Source organism: Aythya fuligula, chromosome 2, assembly GCF_009819795.1.
Source record: "Aythya fuligula isolate bAytFul2 chromosome 2, bAytFul2.pri, whole genome shotgun sequence".
Classification (NCBI taxonomy): domain Eukaryota; kingdom Metazoa; phylum Chordata; class Aves; order Anseriformes; family Anatidae; genus Aythya; species Aythya fuligula.
This window is the reverse complement of record NC_045560.1, coordinates 14,680,894-14,704,858: the sequence shown is the minus strand read 5'-3', so window position 1 is coordinate 14,704,858 and position 23,965 is coordinate 14,680,894. Positions and strand designations below refer to the sequence as shown.

At 40.1% G+C, this 23,965-nt stretch overlaps 1 protein-coding gene across 21 annotated transcripts in view; it reads right to left on the bottom strand.

Annotated features, from left to right (window-relative positions):
• PARD3 (par-3 family cell polarity regulator) overlaps positions 1 to 23,965 on the bottom strand; it is a 445,611-nt gene that overhangs the window by 291,511 nt on the left and 130,135 nt on the right. For all 21 annotated transcript variants that reach the window (XM_032183227.1, XM_032183239.1, XM_032183233.1 and 18 more), the window contains exon 3: positions 5,840 to 6,020. In XM_032183227.1, coding sequence (XP_032039118.1) covers positions 5,840 to 6,020 — 181 coding nt within the window. The remainder of the gene's footprint in view (positions 1 to 5,839; positions 6,021 to 23,965) is intronic.

Sequence of the window (23,965 nt, the reverse complement as noted above, 5' to 3'; positions counted from 1 at the left end):
AGAAACTTAAGCAGTTTAAAAGCCATTTGTTTTTACAAACGTGTCACGGTCTCATCAAAAACACATGGTTTTTAAACTGTTCGACAATCCCAAATTAACAGCAGAGCACTACACTTGGAGAAAACACCAACTGGAGATCACTCAAGTCAGAGCTGCACTGCAGAGAGAACAAATTTAGCCTCGTGGAAGAAAGCAGCACCTGGTACTGATTTTTTGATTCAATAACTCTGGCTTTAAAACAATCACTTCCTTGATAGAGCTATGGGGATAATTGTGATAAGAATTCCTGGATGGCGAGAGCACCAGAAGGTGAGGAAGCAGACATTGCTAAAGCTTCTCCTCCGACTCTGACGCATGAGAAACCTTTCTTACTCAGCTGCCAACAGCTCAGCGCAAGCCTTAGTTTTAGCTTCTTTTAATATTATCTGACACCATAAAAGAAACGTCTGAGAAGCTGGCAACGCATTAAAAGTGGGAATGATGGTTATGAAATCTCCAGGGATTCATTCCCATTACTGCACTGGACAATGGACACCTAACACCTCACAGTGGTTCCAGTAAACGTTTCTAACTGAGGAAACACCACAGAAAGCTGACCTGACCCCAAGCTTGTTGGAGCTAGTGGAAAAAGTCCCAGTGACTTTAGCAAGCTTTGCCTCTAAAACTATAATCTTTTATTATTAATGTGGCTGAATTTCTCTACATTTAGTAAGCAGGTACTTAAAGACAACTCCATCTGATCAAGCTCCAAACATCTGGTTTTTGAAGAACACATCTTTCTCTTCCTCCGTTTTCTAATCTCTTGCTTCCTTGGTTCTTCATCACTTGAAAATGACTATTTCCATATATAAAGCTGACTCACAGATGAATAAGGAGATAGAGAGATCCAAGAAAGAAAATGTTTCTAGTGGCCATATGTAGGAAAGAGTGCTGAAACCATAATCATTTTTGAAACGTGCAGAAATCCAGTTTCTTAAATGAAGGCACATAGAAATATTAACAAATTAATTCTTAGAATATGCATTTGGGATTCAATAGATAAATACTTGTATCAAATCAGAAGTAAAATGAAATGCAAGCTTTTCAAGTTTAAAGTACTTGAAATTCACACGTTTATTTATGCACTCACACCTTTAACTGTTTTGCTTAGTATTTGATTTTTTGCATACTCCAATTGAAAGATGCTAAGAAAAGACACATATTTGCAAAGGATGCAGGAAGTGGCTGGCCCGTAGTTACAAAACAGCCCAATGGCTTAGCCAGAAAACAGACAGACCTGATACAGGTGAGTGACTGCCTTGCAGCACAGCACATGACGGTGTTTAGCAGTGAGCAGATGTCTCTGAACTATTCCCACTAAGACCCATTTGTTGTGTGAGGTGTAGAAAAAGCTTAGCAGGCCTTCAGATTACAAAAAAATGTTTTTTCTCCAAGAAATGCCAACTGCCTTTCTCTTACTAGACACAGAAAACAAACAAAAAAAAAATTGAAGACTTGGATTCTATCAATTTTATCTTAATTAGATAAACCAATCCTTCCGATGCTTGGTTGTAGTCTCAAAAGTACCTTCTCATTGCTGCATTTCATCACTTTCCAACTGGTTTACAATTTCTCTAAGTCTGGCACCAGCAGTAGTTACCCCAGCTTTAGTCTTCCTGCTTGCACCTACTTCAGTGAACCCACAACAGCATTTGCCTTTGAAGGTGGAACATAATGCCCAGATGCCCTGCAATAATGCCCAGATCCTTCTAGCTGTCCTGTGCAGTTGCTGTTCACTAGTATTGGCTTGCAAATTACTTTTTTCTTTCTCAATGTAGTGACTATGCATATCTCACTGATTTCAAAAGAGTTTATAAATGTGTGTAGTGAAGGCTGAACTGAAACCTTGACACCCCAAGTACTTGAAACACCTTCTTAGCTTTTAATGCAATACTCTGTATTCCAGTTCAGATTTATTAAAATACTGAACAGTCCTCAGCCTAAGAGAGTCCTCAGGGACTATACTTGATATATCCTCCTAATTTGCCATTAAACTACTGAAAACTGCTGAGAGGGCACAGAGAGATGCACAAACTCAAAGGCAGGGAAGGTCACGAACTCTAATATATCAAGTAATGCACAGTGGCAGTCTGCATGCGTGCTCTTACCTGTGAGGAATAAACCTGTTCCCATTGCAAGGCGAGAGCACACATTCACACAGGCGACCTCGGAGCAACAGGCGTGCTGCTGGCTAAACAAAGAAGGGGAAGTGCAGCAAGTTATTTGCTCCTCTGCACTTTGAGCACGTCTTTACAGCCAGCTGTGCGCTCACTGCATAATATTCTCATCTAGACCACTTTTGCCATACTCTCCTTCTGAGAACAGAATATGAAACTGATGTCCAGAGTGCTACTAAAATACACTTGAGCAAATACACCACTGGAGAGCACCATTTCCAGCTAGCTCTTAGTAATTTCCTAGATTGCTCCGGCCAGCACTGCAGGAGATGCTCAGCGTCCAGCCTGCAGGAGAACCATACCAGTAGCTGTGTCAGTTCCTTGAAAAACTGGAATCGTCCTTGTTGCAACCTGTGTTTGTTGCCACCAGCCCTGTCACTTTGCCCATATGAGAACACACTAACTTCATCTTCCTGATAGCCTCCCTCTGGATGAAGCTATAAAAAGAGGATCTCCGATTGCCCTTACTCTCCTGTACTCTGAACTGGAAAATATCAGTCCTCTCAGCCTCTCCTAATGTATTTCCCAAATAATGTTGTATGTTAAAAATGCTCATTAACTGCAATACTGAAACATTCAGAGACTTGTAACGTATAATCACACCGAGACAAGAACTAAGACCACCCTTGGTTATTTGGTAGAGCTAAATAACTTAAAAGGAGCACAAGACAAAGAGATGGCCCTTTTCACAGTAACTCACGTAGCTGAAAAGGAATTTTATTTACAATATTTAAATGCAGTACTGTGAAACAAACAACTTGGTTCACAGGCAGTGCACCCGCTGCTGAACTGTCATTGCCTGACATCCTGTCTTATCTGCCAAATTGCTCATTAGGTTTGGCAATTTTCACCTGCGCCTCGAGTTTATATTTCAGCAGGGAATAAACATCAGTCTGCTTTAACAATCTTCTGCAGCGAGCTTCCAACCTCTTCTCAGAAAGCATGCAGGCACACACAAAAAAACGCCTTGTTTACTGTATGCTTACAGAAAAAAATGCAGCTCAAGGGATGAAATAGAACAACAGGAAGTTTAACTTAGGTTACAGAAAAACAATAAAAGGAGAAAGAGCTAGATGAGAAGCGTAAACCAACTGCTCGCCTTGATGAACTGCCTTTTCCCAACGCAAAAAAACACTGGGGGGTATGGGCCAGCATCATTGTTGTTTCCACCTTTAGACGGGAAGATTCAATTTGATACAACCCCCCACGTGCAAAGTCCAGGTTCTGTTTGTGCATGGGAAAAGAGGGAAGCCGGAGGAATATTACTTTTCCAGCTGGACCTGATCTAGCTAACCTTTCCCTTGCTGGGAGAGGAGCGGTGGCGTGATCTCTAAACAAACAAAAGGGCTGGCATGGCAACCAGAACAAAGAGACGAAAATCTCAGCAGGCCCCTGAGCCCCAGCCCCAGCCTCTCGGATCCTGCCTCTGCATGGGGACCGCTGCCAGCCCCCTGGGTGCAGGTGAGCGGCAGCAGGACAGCACAAAGCTGGGCGGTCGTGCATGGGCTGCCGAGAGACAGAGCCCAGCCTGCGAGCAAAAAGCACCAGAGATGTAAAACAAAATGTCTAAAATGCTATAAACCAATTTCAGGCGGAATACTGTTTTTCATTTGTTAGAAGTAAAATATTCACCGCCAACCCTGCAATTAGCTAGAAAATTACAATAATTACAGCAATTTTGTATCCCATCTCCAATCCAATTAATAGATATATGACCTTGTCAACATGTAATAATCGGGATCTGCATCTACCACAAAACTGGATGGGTTTTATTTGCTGAATAGAACTTACACAGTAAGAAGATAATTATTTGAAATACTGAGAATACCATTTGTATGCTATGCTTCGCTTCACAAATTATAAAGGAAATACAATAGGGATATTATTTCCATTTTCAATGTATATTTAAATGAAATTCTTGAAATAGTTGGGTTTAATATGGGATAATATTACTGGACTGGGATTCTAAGGCTGTGGCTTGGAACATTTACAAACAAAATATATCTAATTGTCAACATCAAGAAAAAAAAAGCATTAGCTAGGTAAGAGAGCATCTCTGATTTGCAGTAACATTTATGACAAATTGTTTCACCCATTTTATTTTTGCATGATTTTATTACAAGTGTCAAAAGAACTGTAATGCTTACCAACTCAGCGCATTGCTACAGACCTGGGTTTTAAAGCACTTTTTGGTCCTTTTAACAATCAGTGAACTGGCTAAGTATTACATGCATTCTCCAGAATGACACCAAAGATAAGTGAGCTGTCCAATATATCACTGAATTTCATCTGCACTATATGCATTTGATGTGCCAACATCAACATACTGAATAATACACCGGATAATCAAACTAAGGAAAAAATGTGTGTGTGTGTGTGTGTATCTGCTCTAAGCCAGCCTGAGTTGCAAACCCAGGAGGACAGCTCTTTGGCTTATGCATAGAAATGAGATGTGCATTTAGGAGTAGTATACTCTAACAACAGCAAAACTAAAGGGCCCCAAAATTCCAGGATTCTTTTTTATTATTATTATTTTATTCTCATCTGCCATTTATCCTTTCCCTCATTTAATTCTGTGTTACAGTGAAACATAGTCACAGCCTGAAATGATATACATTCAAGTCTATATAAGCTAATTCTTAAATGTTCCCTTATTTTTACAGAAAACACGCTGGTACAAAATCCCTCAAACTTTAAATAGAGTTGTAACTTTTCCATTTGTGTTTTTACCTGATTACTTAAACACACATTTTATCCAATAACGGAACATCTACAGAAAAGTAATCTCCTGGGAATTACAAATCCTCATTTAAAACATGATACTCACAGAATATTGAAGGACTGACCTATGCTAACTCCTGCTAAGAATTTTCTGGAATGGAGTCACTACTTCAAATCCTCAATGAAGGAAATGACAGATACTACAAGAGGGGCATGTCACTTACTCTACTGTTGTCTTCTTTGCATGGAACTCTTAACATCAATGAAAATTACATTGTTGTGCCATATGGCCATTTTTCCTTCCTAGTAAGCTGAAATATTCAAAATCCTGCCTAAACAAGAATGGTGATACATAGTTCATACTTCATGATTTTGCAGCAAATTGTCCTCATTTTGAACTAAACAAAACAAAGAGATGTTCCTGGGTTTATTTTTTTAGAAGAGTATCTTTCTCCAACATAGTAAATGCATGTATCACAAGGTGTTTTTACGGAAAGGTGACAAGCATAACCTAGCAACACTGACAGGTTCAATACAAAGTGCTCCTATCTGTAGTTTCTTTTTACCCTTTTCTTCATTTAATGGAATAAAACTGGCAAACTGCATATTACAGCATGCAGCAACTGCATTTGTAAATTTTGCTGTGATTTTCAGTGTTAGGACAATTTTAAACTGGCAGCACAGAGAGAGCTTATTGCTCCTAAAAGCAGCTTATAAATAATTTATTAAAACAGGCTTATTTGCTTACATACAACCGGCATTTATGCAGATTCTCAATTTTGATCAGCATTCGATAAGGACAGATAATGAATCACATTCCCAGCAGCATGAATGGGTAGCAGCACTTGGCATCCTTGTAAATTAAGATGAAATATGTCAAGATGTGGAGATCATTTACTTACTTGCACGAAGGACTGAAGGGGTGACCTCAATTTCACTCGTAGCTTGGTAGGGCTGAAAGGCCGACGCTGTGTTGGTTCCAAGCTCACTGCCAAAAATCTCGGGGCTTTGCGTGCCTGTCGAGCTGGCGCTGGTGCCATCACCTCCATGGTGGGGGTCTTGCTCATCAAACACAGCTACCAGCTGCAAATGACATTTAATTTACTGTTAGAAAGAAACCTTCAGCAACATCAAAGTGCCATTGTAGATGAGCGTTTTATCATTCTTCCCATCAAATAGCAAGAAATGCCTATCAGCAATGACTCAAACCAACACCTGGATCTCAACATTGGCCCAAGGAAAGGCAGCCATTAACTGGCTAGTGCCAAGAGTCAGCAGCTCTGACACGACACAAAACGCAACGCTGCAAGCCCTAGAGTGAATGGCACCAAGTCAGGAAAGGCAGAGTCACACATGTCCAGCAAACCCCTTCATCTTGCCCACTAATGCAGAGAATTACCTGAATGCCAACACCCGAGCACTGGAAGTTATCACCTGTCTTGATACCTCTACATGTAATCATTATTACAAAGTCAAATCATGAGTGATAATGCAAGTTAATGGAATAAAAATGTACAGTAAGAAATGACATTAATACACATTGTAAGCTACAAGCAAAATACGCAGCCACCCTAAAGTGTAAACTACAAATTTCTTTTCATTATTAATCTGACACCTATTACAAGCTATTAATATGATTAGGTTGTGGGCTTCCCTTGCAAAATTTCATTATCCAAATTTCCAGAAATCCTTCTGTTGTTTGCATTCAGATTCTCCAAGAAAAGAATAAGAACCGAAGCCCAATTGGAAACTTAGCCAAGTCACTAATTTAATGAAGATTTACTAAACCTGTGTTCACCATCGTGAGGGAACTAGGGAAAACATCGTGATGTTTTTCAGTAAATGTGAGATACTTATTCCACTGTATATAAAGGCTTTTATTTGAAACAAATAATTTCTCCCAATTTATCTTTAGTGACCTACTGAAAAAGAAAAGGCCAGCTCTTATACACATCTAATTTTAGAACTTAATTTTCAAGATGGGTAGAAAAGTCCTATGGATAACAGCATTCTGCAGCCTATAAATTAATCTATAATGTAATATTTGAAAGGCATTTCCAAGAACACATTACATTCTTCTGTCCAAATTGGTAGGGTAAATGGAGCAAATCAGCTTAAACCTGCGCTGATCTCTGCAAATTGTTTATTTTGTTATAACAACACTTAAAGCTTCGTATAACCTAAAGGAATCATTTCAGGGGTCATTTTCTTTCTTCTTTTTTCCTTTTTTCTTTCAGGGAATTTGGCATCACCTCATCCTACAGATTTTAACATTAGTGCCATTACTCTAATCTGACTTACAAAAACATTGGTTTAAAATAAATAAATATTAAAACTGCAACTGGAAGCCCAAGTGGAAATGATTTGGGAATACAGCCTTTGAAGCTACTTTCAGGCATTAACGTTTTTTTAATGAGTAGTTTTGAAATTGCAGAGTAGCAATCTTCTGCCAGTAATTCCAGACCTAATGCAAATTTAGGCGCTGGCATGTGTGAAAGAGAAAGAGCAAACTGGTTACGGGTAAAAGTCAGCAATCTCTCTCCAGGGTTATTTGGGAGGTAGGCAGCACAAGGAAAACCAGACTGCAACAGCAGATACAGTGAGCATGTTTTTAACATACAATTTGCTATTTTATTTTTGAGAAATCTGTATACAAGATAACACCAGAAGAGATCTGTCAATACTTACAACATCAGTACCTCAACAGTATGAGACCGGTTAATATTCTAACTCATTGAGAAATACCCGTGCTTACATAAACTGAAGCTTATTTCTCAAAAGCAACACACTTTACACTCATAGCACTTTGACTATCTGTTTTATAACAAGCTAATTACCAATCTCCAGCAACTGAAAATAAACTAATCTACAAGTGAAAATGTGCAAGGTATCAGAACAAAACACAAAGGATGTGTTTAAGAATTCCAAGGATGAACCATCAAATCTTCTCCTACTGTACTAGGGCATGTATCAAGATAAATCCCCAAATTACATTCTGTTCCTTTGAGGCTAATGAAAAAATATCATGGTATGCTGCTGCAAGTATTTTATATATATTAACCACATCAAAATGTATGTGCATATCAATATATAAATATATATGTGTGTGTTCATGTTCTACTTTAAGTTGCCTCAAGCTTTTTGCCTATTCCAGCAGCCTACAACCTATGACTTCAGAACATCTAAAACTGAATGCTGCTCATCTCAAGCTCAGCTTTTGATCTTTTGTATTTGCACAGGTATTCGCCATTTTGACAGCATCAAATCTTCAAAAGGCTTCGGTTCCAATAAAAAGCCTACCAAGTTGTAACATTTTTGCATAAAGCCTGTAAAGATACACAAGCTGCATTGGCTTTCCTCAAGACTAATTAGATAATTCAACACAGGTTCGCTGCAGCTCAGCTACACTAGTTAGCGTGTTGGTTGTAAAACAGTTTTACAAGGTATACTTATCCCTAATGATGAGTCTTGAGGACTGGAAGACTTAAAATAAATGACAGCATTGGATTTCCAGAGCTGGGGATGCCACACTTTGGATGACGGTGAGGTTACAGGAAACAAGGGCAGACAGAACATCTCCCATCCTGCCCTTACATTGAGCACTGATTTCTGCTTTCTCCAGCACATTTTGTTTTTCCTCAAAGGAAATTCTTCAAGGAGCAATGTAAGGAATTATCACGGCTGTGCCTCTGGAAGCCCAGAAATGCAGGACACAAGCAACAGGCCAGATCCTGCTGCAGACTGGCCCCCAACACTCAAAGCCCACGACCCCCATGGCATGCATTTATGTAGCACAGGCACAGAAAGTGCCACATGAAGAAGCGTGAGACGTGCTGTGTGCTCCATGTCCTGCGCATTTCTGTCCCAAATGTCCTACATACAACCAGCGAGGTGATCTTACCACTAACCACACCTCCACTGTCATTTCTGCAGCAATGAGACACAAAACACATACATTAAAAGACGCCGTGAGGGGCTACTTGGGCAGAAGCCAGACCAGGAGCTCACTGCACCCACCAGGAACCTTGTGCACGGGAATCTGCAGCAGTAACAGCTGCTTCATGCCAGGGATGGTGTTAATTTGGCCAAGCACGTAACACAGATTACTAGACCAGCTGCTTGCAGCCTTAAAGTCAATGGCAAACTTACTGTATTTTGATAGGTTTTAAATACCAAGTTTACGAAGAGCACAGAAAACAAAGACGACTGTCTTGCTTGAAAACAACAGCACCTGCAGGGAGACAGCTTTGACTCCACATTGACTATTTTTCTTTTCTCTCTTTTCTCTTCTTTTCGCTTTTTTAACTGAAGTTACCATAGTCACGCCCAGTGTCCATTTTCAAATACAATGGACAGCGTACTGCTTTCCAGAATTATTCTGCAATGATTACACTCAATGCATGACACCAGGTGTGCCTCTTGTTCTCCATCTTTCAATCTTAGATCTCATCATTCGCAGTGACCTGCAGAGCCCACCGTACCAGCCATTCTTACACTGGAAATCAGCAGACAGGATGAAGAAGCCATAACAAAGCATGAAGAAAGCAGAAAACAGCTAAGCTGTTTAATATTAGTTCAGCTCTTTAACATATCTTCCACACAAATTTGGTGAAAATGGGAGCAATTTGGCTTGTCTGAATCCATTAGAAAAGTAAAAAAAGAAAAAAAGAAAAAAAAAAAAAAAACACACTGCCAAAGACCAAATATCATGGCAACAACAGTAATAAATAAATAAGCACAGCACTAATAGTAATAACAAGATTTTAGGCCATTCCTCCCCAGCCCATGACTCCAAGGGGCCTGAACCTAATGCATCAAAGAAGTGGGACTGTGGTAACAGACTAGAGCAGGACACATGCTGCTTGCATTTTTCAATCACTGAAGTAAAAATCTGGAACTAAGAAATAAAATTCAGTAACAACAAACCACTTTGTTATCCTGTAACAAATTTAATAAATTGTAGCCTTAATTTAGACTGACATGTTTACATTTCTAATTATGATAGCAATGGAAAAGAGGTTTCAATACATGTCCACGCTCTTCATGAATGTAAACTAGCATAGGAAGAAATGCCAGTTTGAACAGGCTATTTCATCCCCAGAGAAAGCATGTACTAGTTGTGTGGGTTTTTTTTGTTTGTTTGTTTGTTTTGTTTTGTTTTTGTGTTTTTTTTTTTTAATGTATCAGATATTCAGTAACACTTTCAAATATAAAGACAGGAGCTTTGCTGAGATTACAGCCTATGGAAATATTCATTTAATTTCTCCAACGTTTAGCTCCAGACTTATTTCAACTCTCTCTGAAATGGAGACCATTATGAGTTTTTCTATTGCTTTGTTCAGGCCATATCATGTTAGCCAGGTTATATGTACTCAAATAAACAAAAAGCAAGAAGAAAGATTTCTTTTCATATTGATGCAGCAGCAGCAGTCTGCATTCCAACATTCATTATTACAATTTCCTTTGATTCTAAGGCAATTAAAAATTAGTAAACACATATGCAGGCTTAATTAATAGACTAGATTAAGTACTTAAATGTTAATTAACTGGATTTTTTTTAAAAATCACACCAGCAATGGTTGTTTACATTCTGATTAAATACTCATACCATATAAAACAATTCATCACTATCACATGGTGCAATTAGGTCATCCTGCTCTACCACGAAACCAGAAATTCTCCACTTCACAAAATCCATAAAGCTAGGCACTTTTGCTGTATCTTTTCCCTATGACGTGTAAGACTGTCAAAAAGATCACTTGAATTTTACGTATTCCTAAGTGTCTCTCTAAAACTTTTGTAATATACTGACAACTCTGTTGCTGTATCATGGGTAGGTATCAGTGCCTGTGAAGATTTCGGACTGATTTCAGCATCAGTTGGGACTACAGCTCCGTTCTCACACCAGAAAGATGGCAACCGTTGCTCTGGTTTCATATCCTCTGCACAATCCTGTCCACTCTTTCTAACATGAAGCAAAAGACAAGTCCCTTATCTTTTTGAATCATTAAGAGCTATTTTAAATATGTTTTCTCCTCACCGGAAGGATGCTTATCAGATAATTTCACAGAACGACATTCCCAATTTGTTCTACTATTCAGAGGCCCATTGCTCTGCAGTTGATCTGTAGAGGAACCAGACGTGTCTGAGTGCCTCGGGCTGCACTGCAGGCTTCCCCTGCTGGCCCACACAACGATATCCAGATGTGGCCGTACACAGCTCACTGTGTAAGCTTACAGCTTACTTACAGCTGCTGTGCTCTCCTCAAGTGCGTGTTGCACATCTTCTCCTACAGGATGGCCCTTCAAAAACTGCCTTTCTCACAAGTGATTATGTTTCTGCTTCCAGCAGAGAGCAGTAGAGGTGCTCACCTCCAAGGCAGCCCAGAGGACTGGGCTCCATGCAGAGGTCCATTCCAGTTATGATTCCGCAGCTCCATGCTCACCTCCGGACAGGTGCTGAAATGGGCAAGGATGCTGGTTCTTGCTTCATGCTTAGCACAAAGAAGATCTCAGTTCTAATAACGGAATTAAATAACTTTCATAGGAAATTTTGGATCTCAAAGAGAGAGATTTTGAAGGTCCAAATGAAATTCTACAATCTAACTTCCAATATATCTCTTGCTAAAATAGTTCCTTCAATTTCCTAAAAATTGATGCCAAAGGGTTATGCCGAGCCCTGTCCAGCAGTCCCCACGAAGAGGTCTCTTTCGCACACACTTTTAGACAGACGTTCAACCTGCTGATGTGGGAACATTGCCACATACTTTCAGACATACTGTATGTAGAAATTGGACATGAAGAAGGCTGACAGAAAATATAACCAAGAGCATCACTGGCAACCTGTGCTCCTCGGCCTAAAGCTTCTCCAGAAGTTATGCACTCAAGCAAAGCCGTACCACATAACTAACCACACACTTCCTTTGCAATGGGCACAGCTGAAGAACATTCAAGAGACCACCAACAAATGTCTAGAAAAACTCTGCAGAATTGGCAATAGCCGTGCGTAACCCAAAGCAGTCAGCATGGGCTGCTGCTCAGTCCTGCAGTGCTATGGTGCAAACCCAAGTACTCGCTTACTGCTCTTGCCCAGCAGGAAATCAAATTTCAGCTCAGGCTCCAAAGTGTCCTGAAATACAAGTTGCTGCACATGTGAAGGAACAGATAAGAGTGCAAAAACACAAATTTGGGAAAATAATTAACAAGGTAGTAGCTAATTATTATTAAGATGCCAAATAATCTAAATATGAAATCAATTTGTAGGCTTTCTGATGGCTGAACTGACTTTAATGACACCATGGCATATCTAAGTATTTGTAATTCCTTCAGCTTCACTTTTTTACATGGTTTATTAAAAAGCCATTTAAACACAACTACCGTACTAACAAACTGATAAGAGGAAATAGGGAAAAAAAGGAACATTGAAACAAATAAGGCACTGCTACCCACAGACATAAAATAGGATGGATTAGAAAAAATATCATCTAAGAGGCATCCTGTGTTATACCTCCAGCCTGAGACCTGCATCCCCTCAACACAGACCAAGAGATCACCCAACACTTTAACAGAAGAAAAAAGGCAAGCACGGTTTCAATTTTAGATGAGCTAACACAAAACATAAGCCTTTGTAATTTCAAGAAAGTCTTTACCTGTCCTAATCAAGTTCAGTCAGAAGTCAGAACTGGCTTTCAATAAAAACTTTGCACAGTAGTTTAGCTAGAAGGGAGCAAAACAACTGATATTCCTCTAATAGCTTTATTGCATTATTGCTTTTGAAAAAAATATTAAGACCATTTCAAGGGTCACATTCTACTATCAAATTAACACTTTGTATTAGATCTTATGTGACTTATACAGAAGTGTAAGCTCATGTAGAATAATCATAACTGGAAGGGACCTCTACAGGTCACCTAGTCCAAACCCCAGCTCCAATTAGGGTCAGCATGAGGAGGTTGTTTGGGCCCACATCCACTCAAGTTTTGAATAACACTAAAGAGAAAGATTCCATAACCTCTTAAGGCAACCTTTCCCAGTATTCGACCACACCTGCTTTTAAGATTTGTGTTCCTTGCACTGCACTGAGTCGTCTTCTGTTGCAATTTGTGTCTGCTGCCTCTTGCACTGCTCCTGCATGCCTCTGGGAGAAGTCTGGCTGCCTCTTCTCTGTACCTGACAGAGGAGTTACACAGGCAATGCTGTGTGCACAGCAAACAGCACCCCTGGAGGCCTCCCTTCCTAAGGCTGAACCCTGGTCTCAGCCCCCATTCCCGTGTGATGTCTCCCGGTCCCCTAAACCAGCCTGGTGGCCCCTGGCTGGGCCAGCATAGAAATGTCTTTCTTGTACTGGGGAAGCCAAAACACTGCAGAAGCAGAGGGAAGTAGCTACTTCCCTCAACCTGCTGGCCATATGCTTGCTGATATAGCCCAGGATGGAGCTGGTCTTCATCACAAGGCTGTCCACCGGGTCTGTTCCTATGCAGCCGGTAGGCCCCCAGCCTACACTGCTCTATGGGGTTTTTCCAGCCCAGGTGCAGGACTCCACATTTGCCTTTGCTGAATACATTCTGCCCCCTCAAAAGCCCCTGATATAAAACAATCGCTGCTGGAAAACACATCACAGATCTAATTGAAAGTCATTCTCTACTCTGCTGACTAAGCAAACACCCTTCCCTTTCAAAGCTCAACATAACATTCCAAGTTAAATCATATTTGCAAGATCAGAAAGCATCTATTAATTCAAAGAACACTTTAATTTTACATATAGTTTAAGAATCTGCTGCTTTCATAATTCTTTAAATCTAAGAAATGATTCTGAAGTAAATATACAAGCTTTTTATTAAAACATTGCTTTTGATTATTCATTGCCTACATCACTTTGATCTGAGAAATTCTAGGAGCAATATTAAATTGCAATCTAATCTTCTCCCAGTAGGAATTAAATACAGTTTTAGTTACTATACTGTAATTTACTAGACTATTTTTAAAATATATTAGTTTAAGATGACATATTTTTAAAAGACTTTTCCTCCCTCCTCTCCTGTACTGCTGAGCAACAGACTGAAAGCAAGCATGACTGTGGCACCCTGGAAAGCACGAAGTGTGTCTGTTCCGACTGAACTGCTCTCTGCTCAACCTCCATGTTGGGGTTTAGACCAAGAAACAAGACAATAACTGGGCAGTGTTAGAAGCATTACGGCGACAATTAGAGGTAGATGCCACTGAGCTTCCTGACAAGTTGGCTGGATGTGCCTTGAATACACCAGATATACCATGATGTGCTCAATGAGCACCAAGCCCCCAGCCCTGGTGTGTGGCCTGCCAGACAAGCACACGCACAAACTCAGTCCTCTGCAAGGTCCTTCTGCCCTGGTTACCCAGCCAAACCTACGGCATGGGCACAGCAATCCCAGCACCACAGCTTTAGTAGCCCTACAACCCAGCAGCCCTGTCCCAAATGGCCAGAAGGCATTCAAGGCAAAAAAGAAACGCCAGAAGCAGTGTGTGTCATGAAGCACACTGGGAGATGATGATGTATGCAGGTATCCAGGGTGTTTTTATATTAGCTGTGAAGTGAATGCTCCAGTTCATTACTTTAGCTCATGCTCCTGAGAGCTGTGCTTCTGCTGTTCTCTTTCACCACGCTAAAGAAGGCTCCCACCAGTATGAAGTGGTGACCAGCCCAACCTTCTCCAGGGAACGCTGATCCCCACCAGTATCAGCTGTCCTGGCGAAAGAGCAGGCGATGCCATCGATGCACTGACCTCTAGGATGGGTGCAGCCACACAAAAGCCAAAGAGCAGAAACCCTACAGGTGCATCGCGTTGCAAAAGCAAGTGATCTGGGTGAGATTTTGGGGAAAGAAATTCCTGAGCCTGTAACTAAGCACAAAGCTACTGCTAAAATGGGAGTGGAAGAATAGATAAAAATATTTTAATTTCTTTTAAACAACCTTTATTTTTTCTCTGATGATTCTCAGCAAAAATGAAGATATTACAACTGGACAGAAGTTGGTTTTCTTCAGTTGCTGCAGTCCCTCCACACAGCAGACACCAAAATGGTTAAATCATTGCTCAGCTGGGATGTAAGAACAGCTAGGGAAACTGCCCTAAATTAGAAAGTTTTTCAATCATGTTTTTTTGTTTGTTTGTTTTTGTTTTATCATAGGGCTTTTATACTGGATTGTTTCTTCACCGGCTCGTCCCTTGAAAGCAAATAGAATATGGTGCTATCCTGTTATTTTCTTAAATCTTCAATTTATACAAAAAGGATTTCTTCCAAAATCCCTTTGTACAAACAGACCTCTTACGCTAGGCTAAGGACATACTCTGCAAAACTACCACAGTATATGATTCACCATCGTATCTCTTTAGCTCATTTTGAAAAGAAATAGGAAAAAAAATCTATTCTGTTTTTAAAGAGGACTGCAAAGAAAGCATGGTATCAGAAGAGAGTGCATTATGCATGGAAAGCAGCAGGTACACATCTGAGCACTTGAATAAGCCAATTTCATCTCCTCCATTTTTGCTCCCTCAGCACTAATTTATGCGAACTACACTCAGGACAATGTTCTTAATATCACTTTGGAAGCAATTTTACATTTTATTAGAGTGCACTATAAAATTCTGCCTCCTCTTTTAAGAGGACAGAGCTCGGAAAGATACCCAGACTGTTCCCCATTCAGCTGAGCCTGTGAGGATGGGATGACTCCGCAGGTCAGCAGACTTCCAAGTCAACAGTGTGGGCCACGGAGGAGTTTTGTGTTTTATTTCTGACACAGAGGTCAGCAGTTAAACAGTGACGCTATGCAGTAAGTAATCCAGACACTGGGGTTATTAGAGGGGCTGGTGTCGCACAGCAAGATATATTGCTGAAATAAAGATGTATTAAATCTTAACGGTTGTCTCATCTGTCATTGGGAGCTGCAGCCCTTGAGTACCAAGGAAAAAATGGCTTCAGAAACCTCCAAAAATACCAAAAGCTTTCAATTTCTCAACATTTCTTCAATGTTATGGGATCAAAACAGCAGCACTGAAAAATCTAAGATTTTAATTTCAGCTGAGGTACAAAAAGGTATCTAGTTAGTTAAGGCACAGTCAAATCTTTGCAAGCTTATTAAACTTCAAGAAAATACATTTTGTAAAATACAGCTCTTAATTTTTATAGTATGTGCTGTTCAGTGTAATTTGCATGCAAAAGCCAGGAGAACGTGATTAAAAATACCCATCTAGAGACACAGATGAAAAACTTCAAACATTTTCTGATTCCCTTCTGTTCCACTCATTATTTCAATACCTCACTACAACAAAGGAATAGATAACACTTGTCCTTGACATTAGCCTAAATTATCTTCAGTGTGCAATACAATACCTATTAAATAAGGCTTATTTTAAATCAACGTCAAGGTCTGTTCAAAAGGTAAAATTCTACGTACCCTTTACTTTTTGTATAACACTTCCTTTTTTCCCCCCAGAAACTTTAAAGAGGCCTTAAAAAAAAACAAGATTGGAATGTTTTTTTTAGCTAACTTCATTATCTGGTATTTCTTAAATGTCAAAGAAAGAGACATTTATTTCTGGCATTTTAAAATAACAATAATGATATTCTTTATTTTATGCATAATGGCAAAAATAATCAGCGCATTAGTCAATAACTCTTGTCTCCCTTTCTTTAAGTAAAGTTCTAAAAAAATCTTTAATGCAAATGACTGATTGTTCCCCCATGACTAACATTTTATATTATTTTTAAATGTAACGACGGTGAAAGCAATGCAACAACCTGAAGCCCACTAGGGCCACCTTTACAAATCAGCATGCAATGCTCTCCCAGCAGCTATGTGCACTGCCAGAGAGGGGCTGATGGTAAGCAGCACGCGATGGGCAAGAGGCAGAGGTTGGCCATTCATTCCTGTGGCATCCCAGGCTCACCAGGATTATTACATGAATGTAGGCCAGACAAGGAGCTCTGCTCTTAAACAGAAGACACCCATTAGATTACATCTGATAGTGTAGTAAGGGAGAGGATCCCCGCACTGTTGTACTACAGTTCTTACTAAATGCCTCTCAGCTTTCTACAACTGCCAGGATTATAATAATGTCTGTACGAAGAAAAAATATCCTGGTGCATCCCCATCCAGAAGTACATCCATCCACCATACACTGTAATCTGTAGGGACTGTGTTTGTTCCACACAAAACACCCACAAGTTAAACGATGCAGTACCTGATCCCCAGGGACTTTCACTACAACCTAGCCCCCCAATGCCAAAATCATTTTCAAAATGATCTGGGGCCAGATTTTGAACAATAATCAACTCATTGGGTTGCAGAAAGGCACCTCACTTACTTACACCCTGTAAAATCGTTAGGAATTAGATTCCAACATATTTTTGAAAGTCTGCTTTTAAAGGCTGCCTGGTGGCTTTTCAAACCTGACCTCTAAACGCTTATGAAAACAAACACGAACAGAAATAAATGCAGCAAGAAGAAATGAAGATAAACATCTGAAGACCTCAGAAGAAATCTAGCCAGTTAATACCATCACATCCAGTATCAAAACACAACTGCTGGAAGCCAAGTGCTTTTGTCTAAGTGAAACACAGAAGTGAATAGTAAAGGAGATCCCCAACTTTGCTCTAATGACACTTTGCATCAGTCTGTGATTCTTGATTACTTGGCACAGAACACTCCACCGCCTTACAGTGCTCTGTTTATGTAGGGATGCATTATAACCAAATAGACAGAAACACAAGCAGTGACTTTGGCTGGGATGTTACTCCTAAATCATTTAGTGTGAAATCTTCAAAGACTCCAGATTCAATTTTCAGAAGTCATTTTGGAAATTAATTCCCTAAATCAACACAGAAACTGGAACTGAAGCAACTATATCACCTACATGAACCTGAAAAACATTTTTAAAAAGAAATACCCAAGATAAATTACATTTGTATGTACAATTATTTCAAGCTACCCAACTTGGGAACACTGTACCATTATTACACTTTAGCTTGATTCACCCCATACAGAAGAATGCATTTTCCAACACATGATACAACTAAGTTACCCAAACTGTGGAAAGAGATGCAAGCATTGCCAAAACCCATCCGTGTCAACCTGCATATAAGGACTTCACTGAAAACTTCGAAAAAGATCTCTTCCATTCGTTAGCTGTCCTAATTCTTCCCTGTCTCCTGTGTGCTGGTCTAGTCCCTCTGTTTCTCTGCCTTTTTCTCCTAGAAAAATTAAGGTTATAAGAAGCTGGCACTCCATACCAGGGCATCAGGCCTGCCTCTGTTTGAAGTGCCTATATTATATTTCATAGTGAATTCAAATATTGTTGTAAGGTTATTAAAATCATTCATGATTTTATCTATGCCAAATGGATCATTACACTGTCAACACTTATCTTTATTATGCAAAAATATGCAGAACTTAACATCTTTTGTTGAGCTGGCAAAACAGTACATTCAGTAGTAACTGTATTTTTCATTAAATTTTGCACAAGGTTAAAGCGTGTGTGGAATCAGATTACCAAAGGTTCCATTCAGAAACATCACACAGAACAAGCAGTTTCGCTCGTGCAGTAGAAGATTATTTATCTTAAACCTACAAACACATTAATACTTCTGACCAGTGCTTACTGAATTAATGGTGTTCCAACTCATTGATAGTTCCCTTTAATTTTTAGTATTATATGCTCAAAAAAAGCCCCTCTGAACTATACCTCCAGTGCTCTTAGGGAATAATTCCCATGTATGAATAAAGATATTCCCTTGTAGGGATAAATACAGTAATTGTTTAGATTTATGAACTGACAACTATACCTTTAGTTACTGAAAATAAAACCAGCTGTTGAAAAGGGAAAAAAATCTCAGAGAAAGAATAATACAGGGAGCCAAAAGGCAGAGAGAAAAAAGAGGATGCCAACGGCTGGCCATATTGCAAAGGAATATTACAACAGTTTGAGATTTGATTTGGTCACTGTGGGATCTTCATTTCACCCAGAACTGCTGCATTAGACAAGGAATGAATTTAGCCCCAATTTTGTTTGCATTTCAAACATGGCTGCTTTCTACAGAAACCATATATTTCAGAACCCAACGTTTGCTTTCAAACACCCTTAAATTTGAGGACCCAGCAAAAAGCAAAGTTACTTTTCTTGTTCAGTAGCTGGGAGAAGCTAAGTCCTTGAAAATCAGCACGTTTGGGAGGTCTTTGTTGCCGAATTTCATTTCTCAGCAAATTATACTGAAAAATACAATCAAAGGAGCACTCGCTCTGCTTCTGTGCTTATAACAGAGATATTTTATTAAGTTTACGTCCTTCTGAGTAAGATTTGGTGATTTTCTGCTGATATGCAGCTATAAAAAAGTACTATTTTGCTTTAAAATATTTCCAGCTTGAAAAGTATTTTAAGCACAACATAGCCACAGCTGAAGGCAGCTTGAGGATGCTTGTTTTGCCTTCCAAAGGATGAGTGAGCAAGGCCAGCTCTGGCAGGATGGGGAGAAGAGCTGGGGGCAGAGGGAGGGAGAACATTAACCCCACAGAGACTTAGTGCCAATATGCCAGCTGCCTGTGCATTCTCTCTTCTTTACACTGCCAAAACCCATTTTTTGTGTCTCACCCTATAGGTCCCTTCCCTGTGCCTTCCCCCTGCCATGCCGCTTCCTTCCTCCCACTCCTCAGCCTCGGGCTGGGTAGGGTAGAGCTCCCGTGGCATGCCCAGAGCTCCATCCGTGTTGCTTGACAAATCAAGGGCAGAGATCTCACTACAAGTTTATGTGAAATTCAATGTTAGATTAAACAAACAAACAAACAAACAAAAACTCACTGTTTCTCTATGCCTTTTCACCTTGCTCATTTCTTTTTCTTTTTTTTTTTTAATTTTTTGTGTGTTTGTTGTTTTTTAAGTGTTCTTCTGTGCACACTTCACAATTCTGTTTGATGAAATCTCTCCATAGGTACCAAGACTCCCTTGAATCTCGCCTCTCACCTTCCACTCTTCTCTAAATGTCTTCTCACGGAAACAGGAGTGAATTCAGCCTGGTCACCCCAAGCATAAGCATCAGTTCTTGGGAAGCTCCAGCCATCTTGAAATAGATTTTCTGTCACACTGTCTCACTAAGCCTTCATTTAATTTTTAAGTCATCAAAAGAAGAAAAAAAAAGCCATTATTTTCCTTGTATTTCTCCTGCCAGGTTGAATCTATGCAATTGTGTGCACTTTTTAAAACACTTTTGGGGTGCAGTTTGCAGTCTGGCACTACACAAAGCAGACACATTGCACAAGGCTCGTGCAGGTTGCTCTGTAAATTATGCTGTCATAAGTGATTAACATTTAAAAGGACTAAACAGAGGAAGCAGATAATACCTCCAAGATCTGTTTTTAATTAAAACATCCCAGTAATTAATATTAAAAGGAAAAGACTGAAAATGAGAGACAGCATAGCTTGTGAACAGAACGCTTTCTCATTAGGGGTCACCTTTTCCAGCGTGAAATACCACTTTCAGATTACCTGCCTCACTGGAGACCACTCACTTATTAAAACAATTCTAACCACATAAATACAAAAAATACACATTTAATCAGAAATATTTATGCATTCACTATTTTTTCAAATGTCCTTGCTTGAAGATGGTCTTACCCCTCACCGAAAGCCAGCCTTATTTCCCAGTCTCTGTGCCTAATTGTTGTATCCCAAATGATTTCTCTACTTTCCAAAATAATTACCAAACATTATATCATCTCTGCTAAAACAGTAAAAGGGCATCAACATTCAACCCCATAAGTAGCTAAAATGAATAGCGCATACCAGGGAAGTCTAATGCATATAGCCTTTGCACATAAATCAAACCGTCTTACACATTCTGACAGCTCCATCTAGCCACAGCTACACAAAAGTAACTTTATCCCCAGCAGAGTGAATTAATTTACATTCAGCACATACCAGCAATTACAAAAACTCTTGTGGTCAAAAGTGTCATTTCCAGAATGCCTTTGCTATTGTTTAACTATTAGATTAATGTTTTCAAAATCATATCTGTGCTTCAGGTTACTTGGGTTTCACAGAAATGTAGGATCAGAAAAAAGTCCTGTCTTTATAGGTCCCAAAATTAGAGCATCTGGATAATGTCTGGAACAGATGCTGGGATCAGAACTTGGCAGGAATTCATGAGATAGGAACCTCAAATGTTCCTGTGGAGAACACAGAGCAGAATGGAGCACAACGTGAAAACCCAAAGCTTAAAATGACAGAGTGGGAGAAAGGAGACACGCAAGACGTGCGCATGGCTGACGGAACAGATGAGCAAGAGTAAGAGCAAACCAGTCAGCTGCCAGAAGCAGGGGGAAGGGAGGTGAAGGCTCCTCGTTGTGAAGCTCCAGCACGCCCAGTTTACAGCCTGCAGCATATTGACCAGCCTCTGGCCAACTTGGAACCTACAGATGGTTTGCACAGATCGCACGGTCAGTGAGGAGGGTAAACAGCAAAAGATAGATCATTTTTCTCCATTTTTTCCTTTTCCATCCATCACTGACAGCTCAAATGATCTGAAATTCCCCTTTTTGTATGTACTGGGGCATTGCATCCACTAGTAAAATAATATACGTCTTTCGCTGGAAAACATTGGTGCTAACTACCTCCAGATATACATCTCTAAGTAATTTTTACTTATTATATAAATATATTCATATTATGTTCATTACATAAATATACTCATTATATAAACAATTTGAGGAAATGAGTTCTCATTTCAATCCACATTCTTCTTATTGTCCGAAAAGTGAAACACTGTTGACTTGGCTGGTGTAAATATCAGGCTCAGTAGAAGTGACAAGAGTACCAGAAACACAGAATGGCTGTTAACACCCTCACAGTTCAGAAAACACTCTTCTATTAAAGCAGAAACCCCCAGGGAGGGGGGGTAGTGTTTCAGTTATGGTTTGCTCAGGCATAACGGACTGGCTAAGTATGTCTAACTTCAGGCAGACTTGCTTGAAAGCCTTGGCCTACTCCTGGATCCTGTTAAGGGAGTTAAGTACTAGGTAGTGTGCCTCACTGCCATAGTATGCAGTTCCTTATGAGAAGTGACAATTGGCTGAAAAGGAAGCTTTTCACTGTTTTCAGTTGTAGCTAATATAATTTACAGATCACTGATAAAGCATTTTCTCCTTAAGCTGATCTAAATCAAAATTTTAAATGCTTGCTAGTTTACTTAGAGCATTTGAGGTTTAAATCCTACTCTAAGTCCCCTAAAACTCCAAATGATAAATCCTCGAGTTTCAGATTTTAATAGTTCCATTTTCTGCATAATTCCAGAATAACTAATGCAGAAGAAAAGGCGATTACTCCTCAAAGGTGGACGTGTGCAACTGCCTAAAAATGCAAACAAGAAATGTAAATCTGCCAAGCTGCTTTTCTTCTACCAGGACACGCACGGGTGGTTAGCCCCAGCTAACGGTACCACATGGCCACAGGATTCAAAGCTCAGTCCAAAGAGGAATTTTACTAAATTCCCTCAGAAATCACACAGGAAAAACTGCAGCTCTCCCTGCCTGCCAGAGCAAAGGTTCCTTCTGTCTGGCAAAGGCAAGCAGCAGCTAACAAAAAGAGAAAAGCCCGTGAGGAGTCACCATGCTGCCTCCCAGCCCAGGCTGGCACTGTCAGCACCAGCTGCCAACCACACAAGTTTCTTTTAAAACTAACCTCAGTAACAAAAATAAAAAATCCATATGCAGAGAAGGAAAAAAAAATGCTTAAAATGCTAAAGTTTTCCACAAACATATATCTAACATTAAGGACAAAAAAGCAGAAACTGTGCTGTGGGTGTTATGTACAGATATTTCCGAGGTGGGGGTGGTGGGGGTGAATGGCACTGAGGCGATTTTTGGAGGTTTGGGGCCCTGGACTATGCTATTGATTTTATCAGGAAGGGAAATACCTCCTGGACTGTTTCAGCCATATTCATGTGAAATGGTGAAACATGAAGAAAGGAGAAAAATAAAATCATTTCTAGAGGGGAAAGAGAAGTTACACAGTAACTGAAAATGATTAAAAAAAAAAAAAAGTTATAATGCCTATCATTTCTAATTTGGCACCAACAGCTTGGCATTGTTTGAGTTTTCTGTTGCCTCAACTGCCTGTTGATTGCATCCTCCATACTGCTCACAGATGAGTCAAAACTAAACATGTGTGCATGTAAGGAAAGCAGAATGTGTATAAACACAGGTCGTAGCTCCATGCACCAGTAAGTGCGCTGGTAATGATCTTTTTCCCAGGAAACCTATATGTTGATGGCATTAAGGGGCAACGAAGGGCCACAGGAGGTGGCAGCATGGGGCAGTCATGCCAAGGTGAGGGGCAGGCTGACAGAAAAGGCACCACAGGAGCACGAGGCCACAGGGCTGGCCTGGAAGGCCTGGCAGGCCCGGGCAGCCATGCCAGTGCTGGCATTAAAGCCTTCACTGACTCCTGTTGACACCCACTGCCAGCAAACATCTCAGAGCCAGCAATTACAAAGCAGATCTACCCCTTCACAGTGGGATACACAGTGGGATTCACCAGTCATTAATTTCTAGATGAAATTTGGGGAATGACTTGTGCTGAAGACCAAGAACAATAAATATTTCTTTTGAGAGCACTTAATCCAGCCCCCTGCGAAAGGGCCTATGGCTCCTCCACCCTCACTCCCTGCCTCCCTCAGAAAGCTGCCATCCTTATATCTGCTTTTGTTCCCTCTTTGTCTGTTTTGTTGCACTGAAGGAAGCTGAATTTATGAGTCTGTGATGTTTATTTTGGGTTTGTTACCAGCTATGTTCCTTCAGTTATAATATAAAAACTGTATATTGAAGACATCAGGTGGATCCCATCAAGGTGGTGGTATGTGGATGAAGTGTCCTCAGAGGAGACAACTGAGTATGATCAGTTTTGTTGTCCAAAACTCCCACAAAATAAAATCTAGCTCCACTTCGGGCTATGAATGTGCTAGTCCCACCCTATGCCCATCCCTAAGACTCAAGACTCAGTAAAGGGG